This window comes from Leptopilina heterotoma, unplaced genomic scaffold (assembly GCF_015476425.1).
Source record: "Leptopilina heterotoma isolate Lh14 unplaced genomic scaffold, ASM1547642v1 Lhet_134, whole genome shotgun sequence".
NCBI lineage: Eukaryota > Metazoa > Arthropoda > Insecta > Hymenoptera > Figitidae > Leptopilina > Leptopilina heterotoma.
Genome location: NW_025110853.1, coordinates 2,309,127 through 2,330,490, shown reverse-complemented (window position 1 = coordinate 2,330,490; position 21,364 = coordinate 2,309,127). Strand labels below are relative to the sequence as shown.

Genomic DNA, 21,364 nt, shown 5'->3' with positions numbered 1-21,364 from the left:
GAAATTCAATTATATTCAAAAAAATTTAATAAACTTCTTGGCAAAATTTTAATTATTTTCAAAAATTTTCCTCAATTCAATGATTTTTAATATCTATTATTTTCATACAATTTTTCAAAAGAATTCAATTATTTTAGAAAATTTTTAATAAAATTCTTCGCAAAAATTTCATTATTTTAAGAAATAATTTTCTAATAAAATTGATTTGAAAATGAATTTTATTTTAAATTTTAGATAATAATTGAATATTAAAAGCATTATAGCGCAAATTTTTAGATGTTGGAGATTTAAATTCCGGACGTTGTGATCCAACCTCTAGCTTCCGGCGCTAGTTGTATTTTGTATAGGACTGTTCCGTCTATTCACTAATTCTTTTTCGGCTCTGACTTACGTGCGCGCCTAATGAACATTTTGTGCTGTGCTTGGACTTTATTCGTTTAAACCCTTTGTATTTCATTTCTCATTGTAGTTTCTTGAATATATAAACACTAAGTAAAGTATCTAAATATTGTTTCCATTTGCCTGGACTTCCTCAACATTAGAAATAATGGAATTTTGAAAAGTTTTAAAATTAAAATATTTGAAAATTTGAATTTTTCATACTTTTAACTAACACTAACAATTCGAAATTTCGTAAAATTTGAATTATAAACAAATAGATTTGAAAATTCTCAAAAAACTTTTTCAAAAATTATTAAAAATAATTAATTTAAAAAAGAATTTTACTTAAAAATGTTAGAAAATAATAATTGAATTGAAATGATAAAAATAATCTTTATAAATAAGATCAGACTTTTGTCTGTACATTGCATAGAATTTGAAAATTCATGTTTAGTTTTTCTATTCGAGTAGTAAGAATTCCAAAAATGACAATAAAAAAAATTATGTATGTATGCATGTATGTATGTATGTATGTCCGCAATATTTTCTCCGGGATAAACATAAAGACTACTTGACCGATTAAAACGAAACTTTACAGTCTCTTTGGTCTTAGTCTAACTTAAATTTATAGCCATATCCGATTGAAAAATATTAAGCTGAACGAAAGTTATAGCTTTTTCACAAAATTCAAAAAATCAAAAAATGCAAATTTTTAAATTTTTTGTCAAATTGATGTGACACTTTTTGTAGCTACTTTTTAATATAAATACAACTATTTTTCACTATAAAAATGAAAATAAATAATATATTCGAATTTTTAAGCCAAAATCATATTTTTGATTTTCGACAAAATTTTTAATTAATTTTTTTTTGTTGAATATTGTTTAATTTTTTATGAAATTGGTATTAATATCGGTTGCTGTTTTTAAATTTTAAATTACATTCATTACATTTATTTTATTAACAAGTTTAGAGTCATGAATTTGATGTCTATTACAAATTTTCTAAAATCAATGAACGTGAGTTTGCAAACAATTTGTATATTGATATTTTCAGGTTTTAAGTTTGAAAATTTCATAGTATGTATTATTATATTTGACGTAAAAAATAAAATATATATGTTCAATATAAAGGGTACAGTAAAAGTACCAATAAAACTGAAATTTTACTTCAGCGGGCACTGGGACATAGAAAGTCCTGAAGACGCCATTAGGGCAAATTGGGATTTATGAATCAAAATTTTCTTATTTTTGAATTCTAGAAATGTTTTAGAAATTACTTCAAAAATAAATAACAATTTCCTATTTATGAATTAAAATTTTTCTTCTTGAATTTTAGTAATGTTTGGGGTATGATGTTACTTTCCAAAATTCTATCCGGGCATTACGCAGAAATGGGTAAAATGTAAAATCCCATGTGGAAATTTTCAATAGGGATATGGAAAAATTATACCATACGGTTTTACATGGGGATCCGTATGGTTTCCTTTATGAAATTGAATCTCATGTAGATTCCCATGTGGGAATCGAAAAAGTGTAATAGTTTCTACTAATACATTTAACAGAGTGTCTATTGACTGCGAAGGAAACCTGAGAAATACCCGGGAATTTAATTCGACCAGGAAAAATCGGGAATTTTCTTATATAATTAAAAAAAGTTTTATTATATTAATTCGTTTTTAACAAATTGCTCTTTGCTTTAATTTCTATTGATGTAATATTTTTATTTGTCAAAATTTAAGACCTACTTTCAGCCTACAATATAGGTCTTATTTTAGATTTTAGCAGTCGTAACGTGGGGCCCACTTGCGATACAATTAGTTCGAATTAGACTCTATATATAACTCCAAAATCTGGTAGAAAATTAGTATTAATTATTAATACATTAATTGAAATACTACAAACGCATAAAGTACTACAAATTGACAAATACTGTTCTGTAAATCTGAATTAGTTGAAAATAGTATTTGATAGAAAAAGTCATTTACTGATTCAAATAGTAATATTTTCCTAATGAAATAGATAATGGTAACTATAATTATTAGTTTTTCTTATTCAAATTAAATTCCCGATTGGTAGACACCTGTTGAAATATATCAGTAGAAACTAAAACCCGTCGAAGACGGGTACGACAGCTAGTTTTGAATAAGTTACAGTAATAATATTCTAATAATGTAAAATAATGATTTTATCACTAGGTCATTTTTAATTATTATAAAACATGCAGATATCGATTGCTCCGAGTTGAAGACTCGGAGTCATCGATTTCTTCATGTTTTGTAACAATTTTTTATAAGTTGTTTAATTTCAAAAAAGTTTTAATTTGAAATTTTTGAAAATCTTAATTCCTGTGGAAAAATAATAATAATTGAATATTTATTTAAAAAAGAAGTTATTGATATTTTCGAATAATTTTACAATTTAAGAAATTCGTAAATAAATGTAACAGAACATTTTTTTTAAGTAAAATATTTTCCTGTATTTTCTAAAAATTTTTCAATTTTCAATTTCATTTTCAAACAAACCGTTCAAAACCCCTTTTTCCCGTATGTTTAAACAATTTTTTTCAATAATTATTTATCAAAATTTTCCAAAATTCCGAGAGCAGCGCGGGTCCCAGAGCATTTCTCTATATTTACCAAAAAATCCCGACTCAAAATATTCTTTTCTTTTTAAATGAGACCGCGATCACGAAACCATTATTTTTTCCCGGATGCCCTTAAAGCAATTAATAATTATGAAATAGAAATGATGCAAATTATTTCCTTATGAAAATTGAGAATTTTCTACAAAAATATTGTGAAACGGGAATATGTAATATTTTGTTTCCCAAAAGAAAAGAATGCGTTTGTGAAGAATATTGTTATTGAGAAATAAAAATTGTGCACAAAATGGGCATATTTCCTATTTCTTAATCATTATGTTTTAACAATTAACAATTTACCAATATTTTTTATTAATGAAAAAGAGAAAAATTTGCTTAATTTAGATCAAACGAAATTCGTTATAGGAAAAAGCATATAATAAACCCTATGTTTTTTATTCGCTAATCATAATTTTTTTTAAATTTTCTAATTTCAAATATTTTATTATAAATCATGAAAAAATACCTGCTTATTTTTGATTTGTCAAACAGTATTTTTTTTAAGAAAAAGAAACAAAAGCATACACAAAAACTAACTTCAAAGTGTGAAGAGACAGAAAAAATGAAAGAATATGAAAATTATTGTATAGTTAATACCTAGTTAATTAAGGAGATTCGTCCTTAGAAAAATCTAAAATATTCTTCTGTATTTATTAATTAATTTTTTCAATATGTTGTAGAAATATTTTTCAAAATACATCCAATTGATGACGAGGAGAAAATATTAATCGAATTTTATTTTGAATTATTTCTCAATAATATTCTCCATTAGGAAGGAAGGGAATAAAAATTGCTTAGACAAAAATAGTTGTCGAGTCGATGGCACGATTCAAGGGCGTCACGTGTATCTCGTGCGACATAAATTCGATTGTCATTAGCAGCAAGTCTAGATCATCGCCAGTGAGACCAGTGACTCAGAGAGATTATTATAATTTTCCACACTCTACATTTTTCTATGTATATGAGAAATAGAAAACGACGAAGAAAAAGAAGAGGAAAAATTAGAATTCTTCAATGTTTATAAAATAACAACTTATTGACGTTGACAATTGTTTGAATTTCTGTTCCACGAAAAATTTGCAAAACGCGACTGATGCAATATCTCGCAGAATCTCGTGAGATGACCTCGTCAAAGAGTTTTTACAGTGGGCACCTCTTCTCTCTTCTTCTCAATATTATATATTGTCCTTCTCGATTGTATTCTCTCCTTTCACGCTGCTACTCCCCCGGTTTTGTCTTCTTGCCTTTTTCTCAGTAAATATTGAGTGGCCCCTCATTCTTCTCTTCTTCCTCCTCCTCCTCATCATCATCATCGTCATCATCATTGTCGTAAAATTGATTGTTTGCGACCTCTTTGGATATTATCTATGGGGACGCTTCATATGAATTACTCTTTGCTATCATCATCCGTTATTATGTTATTAAATTACTTTCGATTATATCAAGATACGATTGATGCTTTTGACTGAAAGCGAACAACTGGTTACGTTATTGAATGAATAATATTCTCTCTCACTTCCACTTGGATTCATTTCGTACTTGGAGAATAGAGTACTCGATATACATGATTGTTTAGTTCCTTTTTTTCCTCAATTCTCAAACGGTGATTGTTACACATTTTTTTTCTTTGAAATCTGGAAAATTTCAAAAATGGAATAAATATTCCATTTTTGTTCAATGCATTTTTATTCCATTCGTCAGGATTTTTTTCAAAGGAAATAATTTAGATATACTTTAGTAAAATATTGAAAAAGTTCTTTGAATTTTTTATTCGCAAGCTTTTACTGTCTAGATTTTTATATAGTCGAGTTTTTAATGTTTTTATCGAATTCTATTAAAACTAATTTTCATTGGGAAATATTAGTTCTAATAATTCAACTGAATTTAATTTAATTGAAGCTGCACTTAGTATATTTTTTCTTTACAAGATTTTTATTTCAATTTTTAATTAGTCGAACTTTTTACGGAATTTACTCGGGAATTTTCATTAAACAGAATTTTTACTTTGGCAAATTTTATCTGCTAAATAGACACTCGTGGGAAACGAAATTTGTTTAATACAAATTGTTATTTAGAAATTTTATTTCAATAAATTGCTACTTTTTTGAATATATAAAATTAACAGAATTTTTTATTTAATGGAATTTCGAGAAAATGCAAAATTTATTTAACAAAAAAAATCTTTACTTTATTTAAGAAAACTTTTATTTAATGACAAAATTTTCGTAAACAGTTTTTACAGAAATAAATTTTCATTTATGAAAATTTTTACGTGTTCTTATTACTTATAATTTATTTTACTAAACCCAAAAATATATAAAAATTTACTATTTTGAAAAATTTTTTACTGAATAAAAATAGAAAATTTTTACTCTGGAAAATTTGTTAACTAATTAAAAATAGAAAATTGAATTATTTTGGACAATTTATTGTTATTATTGTCATAATTATTTGTTATACTTATTTCTTGTTTTTTAGTTTTGAATTTGATTTTTTTTCTAAATAAAAACAAAAAATATCTACTTTGGTAAATTGTTTGTGAAAAATTAAGAAAGACACTTTCTAATTTGGCATTTTTTTTACTATAATATAAAAGTAGAAAATTCTTACTTTTTGCAAAATTTTTTAATTAAAAAATTTTTTTTAAATTGTTATATTATAAATTTTCTATTTTTGCAGAAATTTTTTCAGGAACAACTTATTAAAGTAAAATTAGAAATTATTTATAAAACAATTTCCAAAGTAGAAATTTTCAATTTTTACTAAGTAAAAAAAATCTGCCCAAGTAAAAAATTTCTATTTTTTCTGAAATGGTTAAAAACAAATTTTCGAAATAGACATTTTTTATTTTTACTTAGTAAAAAAATTATGATTTAAAATTTCTGGAAAAATAATAAATAAAATTATATTACAATAAAAATTTGTCCAGCAATACATAAAAACTTTTTAATTTTTTTAATTCGAATTGAAAAATAATGGAAATTGAGATCACTTTTTAAAATTTTAAATACTTATTTCCTTTCACAGAATTTTCTTAAAACTTCTTTCCCAATAAGATAAAAATTATTCGCAGGTAATGAAGAAAGATAGAAAATAAAATCAATGAGAACTTGACCTTCTTAGCAGATACTGAATGACCACAAAATTCGATATTTAAATTTTATGGTTCAATCATGACTTGCTGCACAGATTTCATACAAAGTTTACTTTTTCTCTCGAAATCGATTATTATATAAATCCAAGGCACTTGAAGACAGTTTTTTATATTTCTGATTAAATTTTATTTTTTTGTTTTATTTTATTTCTTTTTTATTTACATAAGTAGACGAGACTAGTGTTTTCGTTCAGTTAGTACTCCTAAATATAATTAAATTAATTTACCGAATTTACGAATATAAAAATATAAAAAAAAATTCTTGACAACATTCTATTTCTAGCTCTTTAATAATATAATAATTATATATCGGATTCAAATTCACGTATGTAATTGATAATAATTTTTGAAACTATGATTTCCTTTTTCTTTTGATAATATAATTTTTAATTTAATAAAATATGATTGATGGGTAAAGTGCATAAATAATACAAGTATCGGGGTTTTTTTTAATGGCTATTAAACTAGCCTTGGGGAAATTAATTGAAAACCCATTAGTCAATAGAAACGTTTTATTATAAAAAATTTTCTTGTAAATCTCTTTTGATGAGAAAAATGAGAGAATGTAATAAACTTTAATTGTTTTATTAACGAGCATATTTGTGTTTTGCTGAAAGGTTAAATTTATTATATTTATTATATTTCAACCATTTCAACGATGATAAATTTATAACTAATAACTCAATTAGGAAAGTGATTGTTAATATTTTTTTGCTTGGAGAATTTTTTCTTTATTTTCTTGTAAATTAAAAAGAAATAATATCAGCTTTATTATTAGTTGAATTACATTTTTCAAGGCTTCTTTTTTCGTTTATTTTTTTTATGTATTATTTATAATTTTTCCTATTTTTCCAATTTTTCTATTTTTTTCTATTTTATTTCTATTTTTTTCCTATTTCCTTAAGTCTAGAATTTAAAAATAACGGCTTCAATTTCTTAAAACACGTTTTGATTTAATTAGACAAAAGAAGCAATATTTTTTTCCTTTATTCGTCTCCCACTAATTTCAATTTTTATCTTAGAAATTTTTTTTATTCTTTTGTCGTTTTGTAGTAAATACTTCTTTAAAACGTAATTTAAGAAAATGATACATTATTTACAAGGAATTTTTGAATAGTATAATTTAATTGCTCTTTGAAAATTGGAATTTATTTTGAAGTGATTAAAGGTCATGAATAATTGAATTTAAAAAAAGGCAAGGACGTTCGTCCTGAATATATACTCATTTCAATGTTTAGTTGAGTTAATTGTCTCGTTATTGGGCTAATAGAGAGATACAAAATTTAAAAGGTTGAACCATTTACGAGACTTTATTTTGATTGTATCTTAAAATCAATTTCGGTGGGAAGCTGTCAAATTTAATTATGGAGTAAATAAGGAACAAAAAAAACACTTTTGTATTGAATAGGTATTTCATAAAAATATAACGAAAAAAAAATACAAAAAAAAAATTTATTTTGTAATTTAATTTATTATTTGTCAAAAAGAAAAAGCAGGAAAAAGGAACTTAATTTATGTTGATTAGTTAGTAAAATCAAGGTAAAAAGTTAGTAAAATGCAGTGAAAAAAGTAAAATTAATAAAAACATTATTTGTTAAAAATTATTTTTTGTTATAAAAATATTTGATTTTTTTTAATAAAACCTAAAAAATGGTAATAAATATTAAAAATTGTGAATAAAAACTAAAATAATTAATTAATTAAGTTAATAAATACTGAAAATGGTACTAAATAAAAAATTGTAATTAATAAAAAAAATTGTAAAACTAATTAGGTATAACTAATAATAAAAAAAATTACATTTTATGTTAATAAAGTGATTATTAAAGTAATGAGAAATTGTATAAAATTGGATAAACATTGAAAGGATGCATCACGCGTTTTGCAAGTAGTGATAGGAGATTGCAGTCAGACATTAGTCAACAATCAAGTGTCAGTATAACTTAATTTCTCTTCATAAATCAGAGCAGACGGAGAAATACGAAATGAAGTCAATCTCTGTTTAAAAAAAGAGAAAAAAGAAAAATCTGTTTCTGAGCTGTTTACAGGAAACTGGGTCAACCTACTTCGTATTAGGGGTACAAGGACTTAGATTCTCAAATGCGCTCCATTATCTTTAGTGATAATAATTTTTTTGTCAAGATTTAGATGAATATTTACGACTATTAATTTGTTTATTGGTGTAATTAGATCATTATTAATAGTCTAATCAACTATTAAAAATTGTTGCCTGTTATTTTATTTCTTTTGTAAGATCGTTTATACAAATAAAAAAATAAATAAAACTATTTATAAAATTAAATCCGGAAACAAGAGTCAATAAACAAAAATTTATGAATATAATAGGAAAAAAAATTTTAATGTTGATAAATTAATTGACATTTTCTTTTTCAGTTACTCTGGCGTTTATCAATTGTTGGGACGTAAAATGGGCAACGAGGGTACAAGATGTATTTACATATGCCAAACTCCTAGCTCTATTCATTATTATATTTGCTGGTGCTTATCAATTCTGTACTGGTAAGTTTTTCTACATTTTATCTTTTTTCTCTATTCAAAAAAATTAATTTCAATATTCTGACGTGATGAGAATGTAAACAAAAATATGGTAAAACAAGTTGTTCATTTCATGACCATTTAGCTTCCTCAATATATAAAAATTGCGGTTTTGCAAACTTTTGGAAAACTATGTACAAAAGGGTTCGTCCAGAAGATTTGTTAAAAATAAAATTATATAAATCATTTATAAGTTGTTATATAAATATTTGGTGAAATTTACAGTTTCATTTGCCAATTGCTTCTTTTTTATGATAGAATAATCATTTCAAAATAATAATATTAATATTAAAATAAATTATGAAAAAAATACAAAATTTGAATTTTTGGTGAAAAAGAAAAATATTTATTAATTTTATAAATTTTGATAAAATATATACTTTGTATACATCAATCGATTCGTTTTCTTGTCAGGAATGTAATTTTGAGAATAATTAATGAGAATATTAACAAATAAAAAAATTATTTCAAAAGATACAAAAAAACATTTTTTATGAATTTTAAAAAAATTGTATAAAAAAAAATTTTGTAGATATTTTCGAAAATCCTTGTGTCAGATTTTAGGTATTAATGACTGCAATAAACCTGCAAAATTTCAGGACAATCCATCAAAATTTGTATGAGATAATTTGTACACAATTTTTGTGACACACACACACACACACACACACACACACACACACACACACAGACATCCTTGAAAGAATTATTTTTTATGTACATAAATTAACAATTTGAAAAAATTGTTTAAATGTATTAATATAAATAGAAAAAATCAATTTTTTGTTTGGCTTTTGAAAAGATGAAAAATTATTGATCCTTGAATTTATTGAATCACCTTGAAATAATTCAGCTGTCGGAGCGTTTACTTAAAAGGAAATAGACAGCAGTTATTTCAGTGGATAAGACGAATTTGATTTTAGTTTACATATTACATATTTTTAAATATTTATACATTTTATTTAGACAATTGCAGTAAAAGTAATACTATACATTATTTAATTTAAATTAAATAATGATAGTACCTAAATAAAACAAAATAATATTTTCCTTTGCAAATTTTTCTAATAAAAGTAAAAAAAACTTTGAAGAAATCTTTTTTAGACAAAAATTTATATAGACAAATATATTTTTTAAATCGTTTCGATCATTAACGTTGTGAATTTTATCAATATTTTGAATAGATAATTAATAATTAATAATAATAAAGAATACAGAATTAATATTAAGTTATTATTTATTTAGTAGTAACATTAATATTAATTAATTAATTAAATAATTAGTAATTTTAGTTAATTATTAATTATAGGTAATAAATTAAAAAATAATAAATTACAATTAATAAATAATTTATAATTATACAATGAATAGATAACTGATAATTTCAGGTAACAAGTAATTAATAATTAGTTTTAATTTATAATTACTGATACTAATTATTGAAGAGAGAGAAATATTCGGAAAAATGATAAAGCTAAAGAGAAGAAAAACTTTACTGTAAAGAGAATTAATAAGTGAGAACAACTTTTCGTTTAAGGTAATTGATTTGAAAAGAGCTTCTGATAAAATCATGAAATTTGTGTCAAACTCTTGTCTGTCGAGTGTCGGGACACTTGCCGGACGAGACAATTTGCCCAATCAGAAAGGTGGTTAAATACGATTATACACATAACAAGTCGCGTGAAGAATCTTTAAATTGATCTATTCATCCGTTCAAGAGAGCTACTTCTAACTCAACATCTCTTCTTACAAAAAGAAACCCTACTTCTTTCTATAACTCTTTAGCAATCGATTCTCACAACAATTATTTTAATCCAAAAAAAAGTTATCAGCTTTTCTTCGACAATTAAAAAAAAATAAATAAATAAATAAAAAAGGAAATTGGTTTTAAAAAATGTAAATTTTATTAATTACACGATTAAAAAGATAAAATTAATTGCCTGTAGTTAAATATTAAATTACAATTTATCGTTTAGAAAAGTTTCTTCTTTCTATTTTATTTAATTTGTTCTTTAGTTCAATTAAATTAAAATTAAAAGAAAACTTTATCGTTTTTGTCGTCAGTTTTTCTTTTGTTAAACAATCGATTTACAATTTTAATAAAAAAAATATTAGTGTTTTTCAACAATTAAAAGAAATCCTGAAAATTAAAAATTCTATTAATTAGATAATTAAAAAGAAAATTAATTACATAAATATTAAATTACAATTTATTGTATAGAAAAATTTGTGATTACATTTTATTCCGTTTTTTTAGTTCAATCTAAAAATAAAATAACTCAAAAATTTAATATCGAATTTTTCGATAAGCTTTTCGAAAGCTGTGATATAAGTTATTTTAGGGATATTGAAATTTTTTGAAGCATTTTATTAATATTTTTGTTGGATTTTTTTGTTTTAGGACACACTGAACATTTTACATTTGAAAATTCAAAAACTGAAGTAACGAGCATTGCGCTAAGTTTTTATTCAGGTTTATTTGCATATAATGGATGGAATTACTTGAATTTTATCATTGAAGAATTAAAGGATCCAGTGAGGTATGACAATAATTTATATATTTATTTAATTAGTTATTTATTATTTATTAACAATAATGAACAGAATTAATTTGTATAAATTTAGAGAAAAATGGAAAATTTACCTTTGTTATAAAAAAATCGTAATATTTATTCTTTTATTTCAGAAATTTACCTTTGGCTATTGGATTGTCGTGCACTTTAGTAACAATCGTTTACGTATTCACAAATGTTGCTTTTTACACGACTCTTAGCCCTCTGGAAGTTTTGGGAAGTGAAGCCGTTGCAGTGGTAAGAAATCGAAAACGATTTTAAAAAATCATTAAATTTTTCGCATAAAATTAATTGTTTTTATTCAATTCTTTTTTGTTATTATTTAAAGAATATTTTTTTAAAATTGTTTCTTATATAAATAATATTTTTAAACAATTATTTACCTGCTTTTTTGGAACTTAAAAAAGGTTTTTTTTACTTTTTTTAGTGTCCTTTTTTATATTCCTTTTTTTATTTTCTTATTTTCTTTCTTTTATTTTCTTTTTTTATTTTCCTTTTCTATTTTCTTTTCTTATTTTCCATTTTTATTTTCCTTTTCTTATTTTCCTTTTTTCTTTTCTTTTATATTCTTTTTGATAATTTCCTTTTTTATCTTCTTTGTTTAATTTCTTTTTCTTTAACTTCATTTTTCTAAAGCCATAAAATTCAAATAAATTGGTGAAATTTCTTCATCATCAATTCACAAAATAAAAGCTTAAACAAAAAATATTTTTAATCATTGGAACATGAACGTTGTGAACTTAATCCATATTATTAAAATTTCTTTTAAAAAAAAATCAATTTAAAAACTCTTTAGTAAATTGACTGTCGAGTCAATTTACTTAAAATATTTTTTTTAATGAATAATTTAAAAAATTCCTGTTTTTAAAATTCTAGACATTCGCCAATCAATTATTTGGCCTATTCGCTTGGACGATTCCAGTTTTCGTAGCGTTATCATGTTTTGGCGCAGTGAACGGTATTTTATTGACTTCATCGCGACTTTTCTACGCGGGAGCATGCGAAGGACAAATGCCGGAACTTTTGACAATGATTCAAACATCAAGACTAACACCAGCACCTGCAGTTTTGTGCATGGTAAAAGAAATTTTTTTATTTCTATTTTTTTGTCAATTTATTACAGTTTTTTTAACCAACTAAATTTGAATTAATTTTGTTGTTTTAAATCACTATCATAGAAATAAGAATAATTATTAGTAGACATAAAGAAAGAATTTATGTACGAAATCAGAAAAATTTGATTTGATTCTTTTTCGTCTTTTTTAGGCTCTACTGTCAATGGTGTACCTGTTTTTCCCTGATATTAATAGTTTGATTAATTACGTAGGATTCGCTACTTGGGTAAATATGAAACAATTCTATCTCCAGTATTTTTAATTTTCTTTTCATTTTTTAAAAATTTTTTTCTTACATTCTCATAAAAGATTACAAGGTATTGGAATTGAAAAAAGTTAAATTGGTTAAATTAACTCAATTGATACTAAAAATATTTAAACATTAAATATTAAAATTTAAAATATATATTAAAAAATAACCTCTAAGTGCTTTTAATTAAATAAAAAAAGGAAAGAAATGAAGCACACGAGAGGAATTGTTATAAACTTTAAACATGATTTACGCCACTTTTGATAAATGAGTAAATCGAGCACTGCCGGCAATGTTGTGCAATTATTTTAACAAGTCTTCTTTGTTTGCTCTCGTTTGTCTACATTTTATAAAATTTTCTCCGTTTTCACTTTATTGAACTAATAAATTTCTAACTTCAAAAATTATAGAGAAAAAATTTTTTCTAAATTAGATTTTCAAAAATAATTTTTATTTTACCCGTTTTTTCATAATTTTGAAAATTTTGTAAAGTTTGTAATGCTGTTTGTAAATTTAGATTTTAAATTAAATAAATAAATAAAATAACTATAAATAAAAGAATAAATAAAATAAATTATTGAATTTAATTTTTAAATTCTTAATTTGGTAAAGCTGGTAAAATAATATAAACTACTAAAAATATTTATTCCAGAATTTCCACTTATATTCAACTAATAAATTTCTAAATTCAAAAATTATAAAGATAAAAAATTTTATAAAATTAGATTTTCAAAAGCAATTTTGATTTTCGTCCTATAATTTCACTTTTCACCCTTTTTCATAAATTTGAAAATTTAAGTTTGTAAGTACTGTTCGTAAATTTAAATTTTTTGAGAAAATTATATTTTTGAAAGTCTTCAGGTGAGGGTTTGCATACATTTTTAAGTATATCAGGAAAACACCAAGAAAATGATTAAAATCTTCCATACAATTATTTTTATAGTAGGTAATTTTTTGAGAGAAATTCAATGGGCATAAAATAAAATCGGTCAGAAAATATTTGAACCCATTTTGAATTTTTATTTTTCTTAAAAATTGATAGATTTTAAAATCCATCTGTAATTTTGTAGAAAATATGTTTTTGTATTGACAAAAATATTACCGAATGAAAAAAATTATTTTTACTATTTTTGTAGCATTTTTTTGAAAAAACATAGTTTTTAAGGTTGAAAATGCTAACAAGTCAATTTTTTAAAAAACTTCCACTTTGCATTTTCCGTGAATGGTAATTAATTAAATTTCGAAATAATCACTGTTACATTAAGAAAAAAAATTGTTAATAAAGAATTATATTAATTTAAAAATATTTGTACTTAACCAACAAGATTTAAAATTTTAGTTTTTTTCAACTAAAGAAATGGCCAAAACTATAAAGTTCATTATTTATAATTCAGTTTAATTAATAATGGGACTTCTAAGTACAAAAAAGTATTCTGCATTTATTTAAATTTCTCGAAATAGTAAAAAATGAACTTATCCACTTTTGGCCGCTGACTCCTCAAATATAAAATACAAGAAAATTATGATAAAATTATGATTTGAAGTTAGTTAGAAAAATTAAGAAATGAATTTTCATATAAAAAAATTGAATAACAATGGTACATATTTTGTAGCATATTCGACCTAAAAAAATTGTTTTTTTTCAAAAAAATGCTACAAAAATAGTAAAAATCAATTTTTCCATTCGGTAATTTTTTTTGTGAATACAAAAACATATTTTCTACAAAATTACGGATGGATTTCAAAATTCATAAATTTTTAAGAAAAATAATAATTCAAAAAGGATCCAAATATCTATTTTCTGACCGATTTTATTTTATATCCATTGAATTTCTCTCAAAAAATTACTATAAAAATAATTTTATTGAAGATTTTAATCAGTTTTTTTGTTATAGTTAAAAATATAGGCGAACCCTCCCCTTAAATTGGAGAAACTGGTAAAAAAATATATTTATAAATTTTAATAAAATAATTATAAAAAATCTGTCTGTCAAAGTTTTGGAAAACCAAAAGAGCGATACGATGCCAAAATCGATGCGATATAATATTTATTATGTAATTAAAGAAAAAAAAAATGAGTGAGTGGAAAATTGATTGTAATTAAATGTGCAGAAATTATTGTGAACCGTACCTGTGGAATACTTAGAAAAAAAATGAAGAGCCGGATGAATAGTAATTATCTAATTGACGGATCCACTTATCGTAATGGACCCTTTATTCTTTACTTTCTGTTTTGCAGCTTAGCATAGGCGTATCGGTTCTCTGCGTTCCTTGGTTGAGATGGGCTCAGCCTAATTTGCCAAGGCCGATCAAGGTGAATTTAGCATTTCCCATTGTCTACATCCTCGCGACTTTGTTCGTTACCATCGTTCCCATGTACGCCAGTCCTCTCGACACTGGTAAGGAGAATTCAATTTTTCATTTTTGTTTGTTTTAATTAGAAAACATTTTTTCCTTTTACTACCAATATAATTTTATTTAAGATTAAATGGTTAAGATAATTTAATTTTAATTATCATAATTTAAATTAAATAAAATGACGTGATATTAATTTTTTTGCTGGTTCAATATTAATGAACGTGATCGGATATTAGGTCATAATCTAAAATTCATTAAGATTTTTCAATATTAGTTTACGTACTCTTCTATTTTCTATTTTAATCAATTTTAATAAATTGTTGTATTCCGGATGTCAATTCGCAGTCTGAAGTTAATTCTTTTTGTTCGCTTATATGTTTGTTTTTTGTTTGCATTTTTGTTTCCAAATTCTTTTTTTTATAATTATTCGTTTTAAAATTTAAATGTTTTAAATTTAAAAACTACTAAAATTCTCATTTAATATTTTAAAAGTTAAATAATAACAAAACTTAATCAAACAAAATTGTTCTAATTAATTAAATTTAACTAATTCAAATTTCGAGAATTAGTTTTGTCACACAATTTTTGTAAGAAAAAAAATTCTTTTATTTCCCTTAAGTATTTTTTTTTAAATTTTGTTAGTAATAAAATTTTTTTTGACAAAGTTAATTTAATATTTTATTGGAAATAATTGAATTTTTACGAAGAATTCAATTATTTATGTTAATATTTGAATTATTTTGAATAATTTTATAAAAATTTTTGAAAATAATTGAATTCCTCCGAAGAATTTTATTACTTTTTAAAATATAATTGAATTTATGCAAAGAATATAACATTTCATTCTAATAATTAAATTATTTTAGGAATTTAGGAAAAATTAAATTATTTCGAAGAATTTAATTAAAAATGTATTGAAAATAATTGAATTATTTCGAAGGAATTTACATAAATTTTTGAAAATAATTATATTCTTTCGCGGAATTGTAAACAATTTAATTCTTCTAAAGGAAATTTAAAAAATTTTTGAAAATAATTGAATTCCTTTGAAAATTTTTAAAAATAATTGAATTGGCTCGAAGAATTGTATAAAAGTTTTTGAAAAAAATAAAGTCGTTTTGAAAAACAATTATTGATCAATATTCTTTTTAATTTTGTTTTTATTCTGATTAATTTTATTTTCTTCTTATTAATTTGAAATTTTTTTTAGGATACGGTTGCCTCATGATACTTTCCTCAGTACCTGTTTACTTTTTGTTTATTGCGTGGAAGAAAAAACCGAAATTCTTCCAAAAAGGTGTTGGTGAGTATATTTTTTTATGAATTACAAAGAAATAGAACTTCTTAATTTTTTTTTTAGAAAAAGATATATATATATATAATTATAATAGTTTACAATTATTTTTTACTGTAAGAGATATAAATTCTTTAGTAAATTTTATTAACTGCACTTTTGGAATTCAACACTTTTTGTAATGTTTATTATTTGTTTCTGTTTAATTAGTTATTTGATTAATTGTTAAATAATTAGATTTGAATTTTTTTTTTTTTTTTTGATAAAAATAATTTGATTTGAATTTTATTTTAAAATTGTTAAAAAAATTTGAACTTAATTTTGAAATTGTTAAATAATTTAATTGGAATTTATAAAGAAACAAATGGGGGGAAAATTTTGTTTTAACTTGATTTTATTAAAAAGACATTTTTATTGAATTATGAATTAAATTTTTATTGATTTTATTATTTAAAAAATTAAAATTTTGTTGTTAATTTTATTTTGAACGTTTCGCTTTTAATTTATCTATTTCTCACAGGCGCCGCTACAAAAAGTTTGCAGAAGCTGTTGGTGGTCGTCGGACCAAGATCAAAGGTTCATAAAAAACACACTATACAAATTTTACTCTTTCATGTCAAGCATGCCTATTATCTTTCTTTTATTCATATATATTAATATCAATTGCTTTCTTTTCTTTTTCTTCAATTCACCATGTATATGTTACAATCATAAGCTAGTGCACAATATATTTTTTTTCTATTTCTTTTTGTTTTGTAACTTTATTTCATATTTTTAAAAAAACTCGAAGCAAACGTTAATTTTTCTTTGTAAATTTAGAATTTTTCAAAAACCAGTAATTTTTTTTAATTTATAATTTTGCGAAAACCAACTTGTTTCTTTAAACTTAGAATTTTGCAAAAATTTTAATTAGCCAACGTCAAATATGTAAAGATTAAAAAATTTCTTTTCTACAATTTTCATCAAATTCTTTAAATTTCTATTTTTAATAATACTAATATAATAATAATAATATATGAAAGCAAAGTTAAAAAAGAAAGAAAAGAAAATAAAGGAAGTCTAGGAGAAAAAAGAAAACAGAATTAAAAAGAAAAAAGGTAATAAAGAAAATTGACTAAAATAAAAACGATCATAAAAAAATATAAGAAAATAAAAAAATTAATTAAAGAAAATAGAGTAGAATAAGATAAAGTAAAATAAAAATTTTAATTCTATTTTCATATATATATAGTTATGAGGAGAAAGTTTATAAAAAATAACCTTCGAGTTCATAATGAAAAAAAAATTGACGTAATACACGATGAAGAATTTCTTTTTTTAAATTATTGCATACTTTGAATTTTCAGTTTGCATGTCGCATTGAACATCAGAACTACAAAACACGCTCCACTGTTTATGGTACATACCTTGTGGAAAAAGAAATTGGCGATAGTGGTTTTTCAAATGGATCGTCTCTAATCAATGATCTCGAAATTTTTTCCCATAATTGGAATAAATTATAAATCACGTTCAAAGTTTTTAGGAGACAAGGATTTACCTGTGATATTGTTTAGAAATATTTCTCTTTTCTTTCTAAAGACAAAAGAGAAACATAGACGTTAAAAAACTGTTATTTAATTTATTCTTAACTTTTTCACTTGTAAAAATACTTTTACAATGTTTTTTATATATATAAAACTGTTAATTTTTTTTAAAAGCAAATTTAGTAGCAGGTTACATTTAATTTAGCCACTAAAATATTTTTAGTTTTACATCTAATATTAAATTGGAGAAATTGTTAATTGAATTGTTAATCTGTTCATTGTTATTGATTTCGTAAAGTTGATTTTCTTTAAATTTGTCGTATTTAGAGGGAAAAAATATTTTAACTTTCTAAAATTGTTCTAATTTTAAGAGAATTTCGTAGTTTATTTTTTATGAGAAGCCAATTTCTTTTTATGGTTCGATGTAATATTTATAGGGACATGCTGATAACAAAATATATCTACGCAATTAAACAAAAGATGATGAGATTTTGTTTGCAATAATTATGTAAATATTTTGGAAAATTGATCTCATTTATAATTCTGCCAAAGACACAATTGTAACGTTAAAAAAAAGTCATAAATAAAAGTTTATATTTTTTTAAAGAAATAAAAAATTGAGATTTTGATTTTTAATTCTAAATATCAATATTTATATTAATTATATTAAATATATCATTTCAAAGCGGATTAGAAAATTTGAAAATTGTTGGAAGAAAAAAAGTGATGTTTACGTATACTTTCTTCCATTTTTTTTTCGTGAACAAGTGTTTTTCAAGTGAATATCATATGTGGTTTTATCAAGTGAAGGAATTTGAATTTCAATATTTAGAAAAATGCACATCACGTAATTATTTCTATTTTTCACTTCTTTTCAATATAACAATAACTACAGAGGAATTTAATTTATATTTCGACTTAAATTTCACTTATAGTTTTTCGTATGTTAAAAAATTATGGAATTTTTCTTGAATTTTCTGAAAAAAAGAAAATAAAAAACAAAATTTTAAACAAATTTTTTAAATTGATACATTTTCTTAATTATATAATTTCTAAAATAATATTTCTAAATTCTAAAAATTTTCTAAAATAAATTCTATTATTTCATTTTTGACAAAAATATTTCCAAGTTTCAATTTTAAAACAAAATAAATTTCACTTTTTCCACTTATTGTAAATAAATAAAATAAAATTTTGTTCCTAATTTTGTTATTTAATAAAAAAATTAGAAACAACTTATATAAAAATTTAAAAGGACTTTAAAAATCTCAGAAAAAACATTGCAGACAGAATCTCAAAATCTTGAAATTTACAATTGGGAATTTAAATGGAAATTTTTATTCTAATTTTAATTGGAATTGATAAAATCAAAATTAGAAACTGAGTTCAATTAAAATTATGTAGATCAAACAGAACTAAAAATTTCCCTTAAATTTACATTGAATTCTGCAATATTAACTTTTTCTAACTGTTTTCTCTAAATATTCGATAGCCGAGTAAATTAATATTTTCCAAATACCTGATAATTTCTAATAAATTTTATTATTTTTCATTTTAGAAAAAATAATATTTGTAAAAATAATTTTATTGAAAATATTTGATATAAAAATTTTCAAAATATTTTTTTAATTAATTTTTAAAAAATATTTGTTAAAAAAGTTACTTTACTAACAATATTTGTTGAAAAAAATAATTCTACCAAAAATATTTGTCATGAAATAAATTTACCTACTAAAAATATTTGTTGAAAAAAATAATTCTACCAAAAATATTTGTCATGAAATAAATTTATTAAAAATATTTGTTATAATAATTATTTTATTAAAATAATTTGTCCTAAAAACTGTATTAGTAAAAATTTTTACGAATATTATTTTAATGAATATTTATAAATATTTTTAATTTTAATTAAAGAAGTAAAATTTTTACCTTTTGAATACAAGAAAAAAAATCTGTTTCAGTGAATTCCACCAAGTTCCTGCAAAAAATAATGCTCGTCGTCGGCAAGTCGAAACCAGCTCAGGTCTAGGAAAGCTGATATTCTCTATAGAAACAAAAAAATTGTTGGTGATTCGCTTTTCTCTTCGTCTGGCACGAAGTTCTATTAATTAAGTAAAAAACAAAAAAAAAGAATGATATACACTGAAATAAGAGAAAACAAAAAACACATCGGAGAGACATTTTACGAACTTTCCACCGTATTCTGTCTTTCTTGAAACGAAAAATGCGACTGGTCTTCCAAAAAAAAGAGTCAATCAGCCATTACGTTTGGAGGATCTCAAGCATCGTTCGTTTCTTAAATTCTAATAGTTATTAGCCATTCGCTTCTAATTCTCGAATCAGCAGCAAAATTTGTAAATAAAGCGAATCCAAAAATTCATTACAGAATTAAAAGAAAAAAAAATGCTTTTCAAAAAGTAATAATAATAAATAGAAATTTAATTTAATAATTAATTCACTAAGAAAAATTTATTTATTTAAGAGGAAAAATTAATTTTTAAGAGAAAAATTTATTTAAAATAAAAATTAATTTTTAAGGGAAAGAAATTAAAATTATTCCACAAGGGCGAAATATATTTTTTTTTTTGATTCTGTAACGAAAAATTTTCATTTTTTTGTTTTTTTTTAAAATTGTTTCTGATTCGATAAAAGAAACAAAAAAAACTGGAAAAATATCATTCAATCGCTGCTGTACCATCAAATAAGATTAGTTGTAATTTCTTAATGAGTCATTAATTTTATAATTTTTCTCAATCAGTATTATCTCGAAATGATTTTAAATCTCCCAGTGATTTTAAAAAATCGATACAATTTCCCGTGTTTTATTATTCTTTTCACTATTTTGATCGTAGAGCAGCAATATTTTAATGTAATATTAATTACTCATCATTTTATCAAATGAAAATAATTGTAATGACAACAATAATACGTATTTATAGTGTATCTTTAAGCACTTCAGGCAACAAAAGAAAAAATCTTGTGAGGCTATCTTTAAACAAATTCGATTTTTCCATATTGAAATAGAAAGAGAGAGAACGAGAGAAAGAGTGAGCGGAAAGAAAAGGAAAAATCGTCACTCATTTTATAATTAACACTGCCTTGATTTATCAGAAAGCAAAACAATGATGCAAAATAGACAATATCAAACTTCGCGGACTCTCTTTTCTTTTTAGATTTGTCTCGAGGAATTGTGTATTTTTTAATCGAAAAAACGTGATAAACGTGATTTTTTTAACTGATCAATATTATTTTTTTTAACTTTTCTTGAAACGAATTTCATTTTTAACTTTTGTTAAAAAGAAATTATCTTTTAACTTTCGTTAAAAAAATTAATTTTTAAATTTTGATAAAAAACAATTTAATTTTTGACCTTTGTTAAAAATATTTTAATATTTAACTTTTGTCGAAAAAAATTAATTTTTAACCTTCGTTAAAAAATGTAAGTTTTAAATTATTTTTTTCAATTCTTTCAATTTCTCCCAAATAATAAAACTTTTGGTGATGTTTTGAATTTTTA

At 22.8% G+C, this 21,364-nt stretch overlaps 1 protein-coding gene across 4 annotated transcripts in view; it reads left to right on the top strand.

The window, feature by feature from the left end:
• Positions 1-20,319, top strand: part of LOC122513118 (Y+L amino acid transporter 2) — a 46,403-nt gene extending 26,084 nt beyond the window's left edge. For 2 of the 4 annotated variants that reach the window (XM_043629379.1, XM_043629378.1), the window contains 9 exons: positions 8,573-8,698; positions 11,136-11,274; positions 11,421-11,544; positions 12,184-12,384; positions 12,574-12,648; positions 14,912-15,071; positions 16,241-16,333; positions 16,845-16,900; positions 17,671-18,385. In XM_043629379.1, the coding sequence (XP_043485314.1) occupies positions 8,573-8,698; positions 11,136-11,274; positions 11,421-11,544; positions 12,184-12,384; positions 12,574-12,648; positions 14,912-15,071; positions 16,241-16,333; positions 16,845-16,900; positions 17,671-17,826 (1,130 nt within the window). In that variant the 3' untranslated portion in view covers positions 17,827-18,385. Of the gene's footprint in view, positions 1-8,572; positions 8,699-11,135; positions 11,275-11,420; positions 11,545-12,183; positions 12,385-12,573; positions 12,649-14,911; positions 15,072-16,240; positions 16,334-16,844; positions 16,901-17,670; positions 18,386-19,808 lie in introns of those variants that run through there. The other 2 variants (XM_043629382.1, XM_043629381.1) reach the window with 2 other exon arrangements.
• Positions 20,320-21,364: the final 1,045 nt, after the last annotated feature.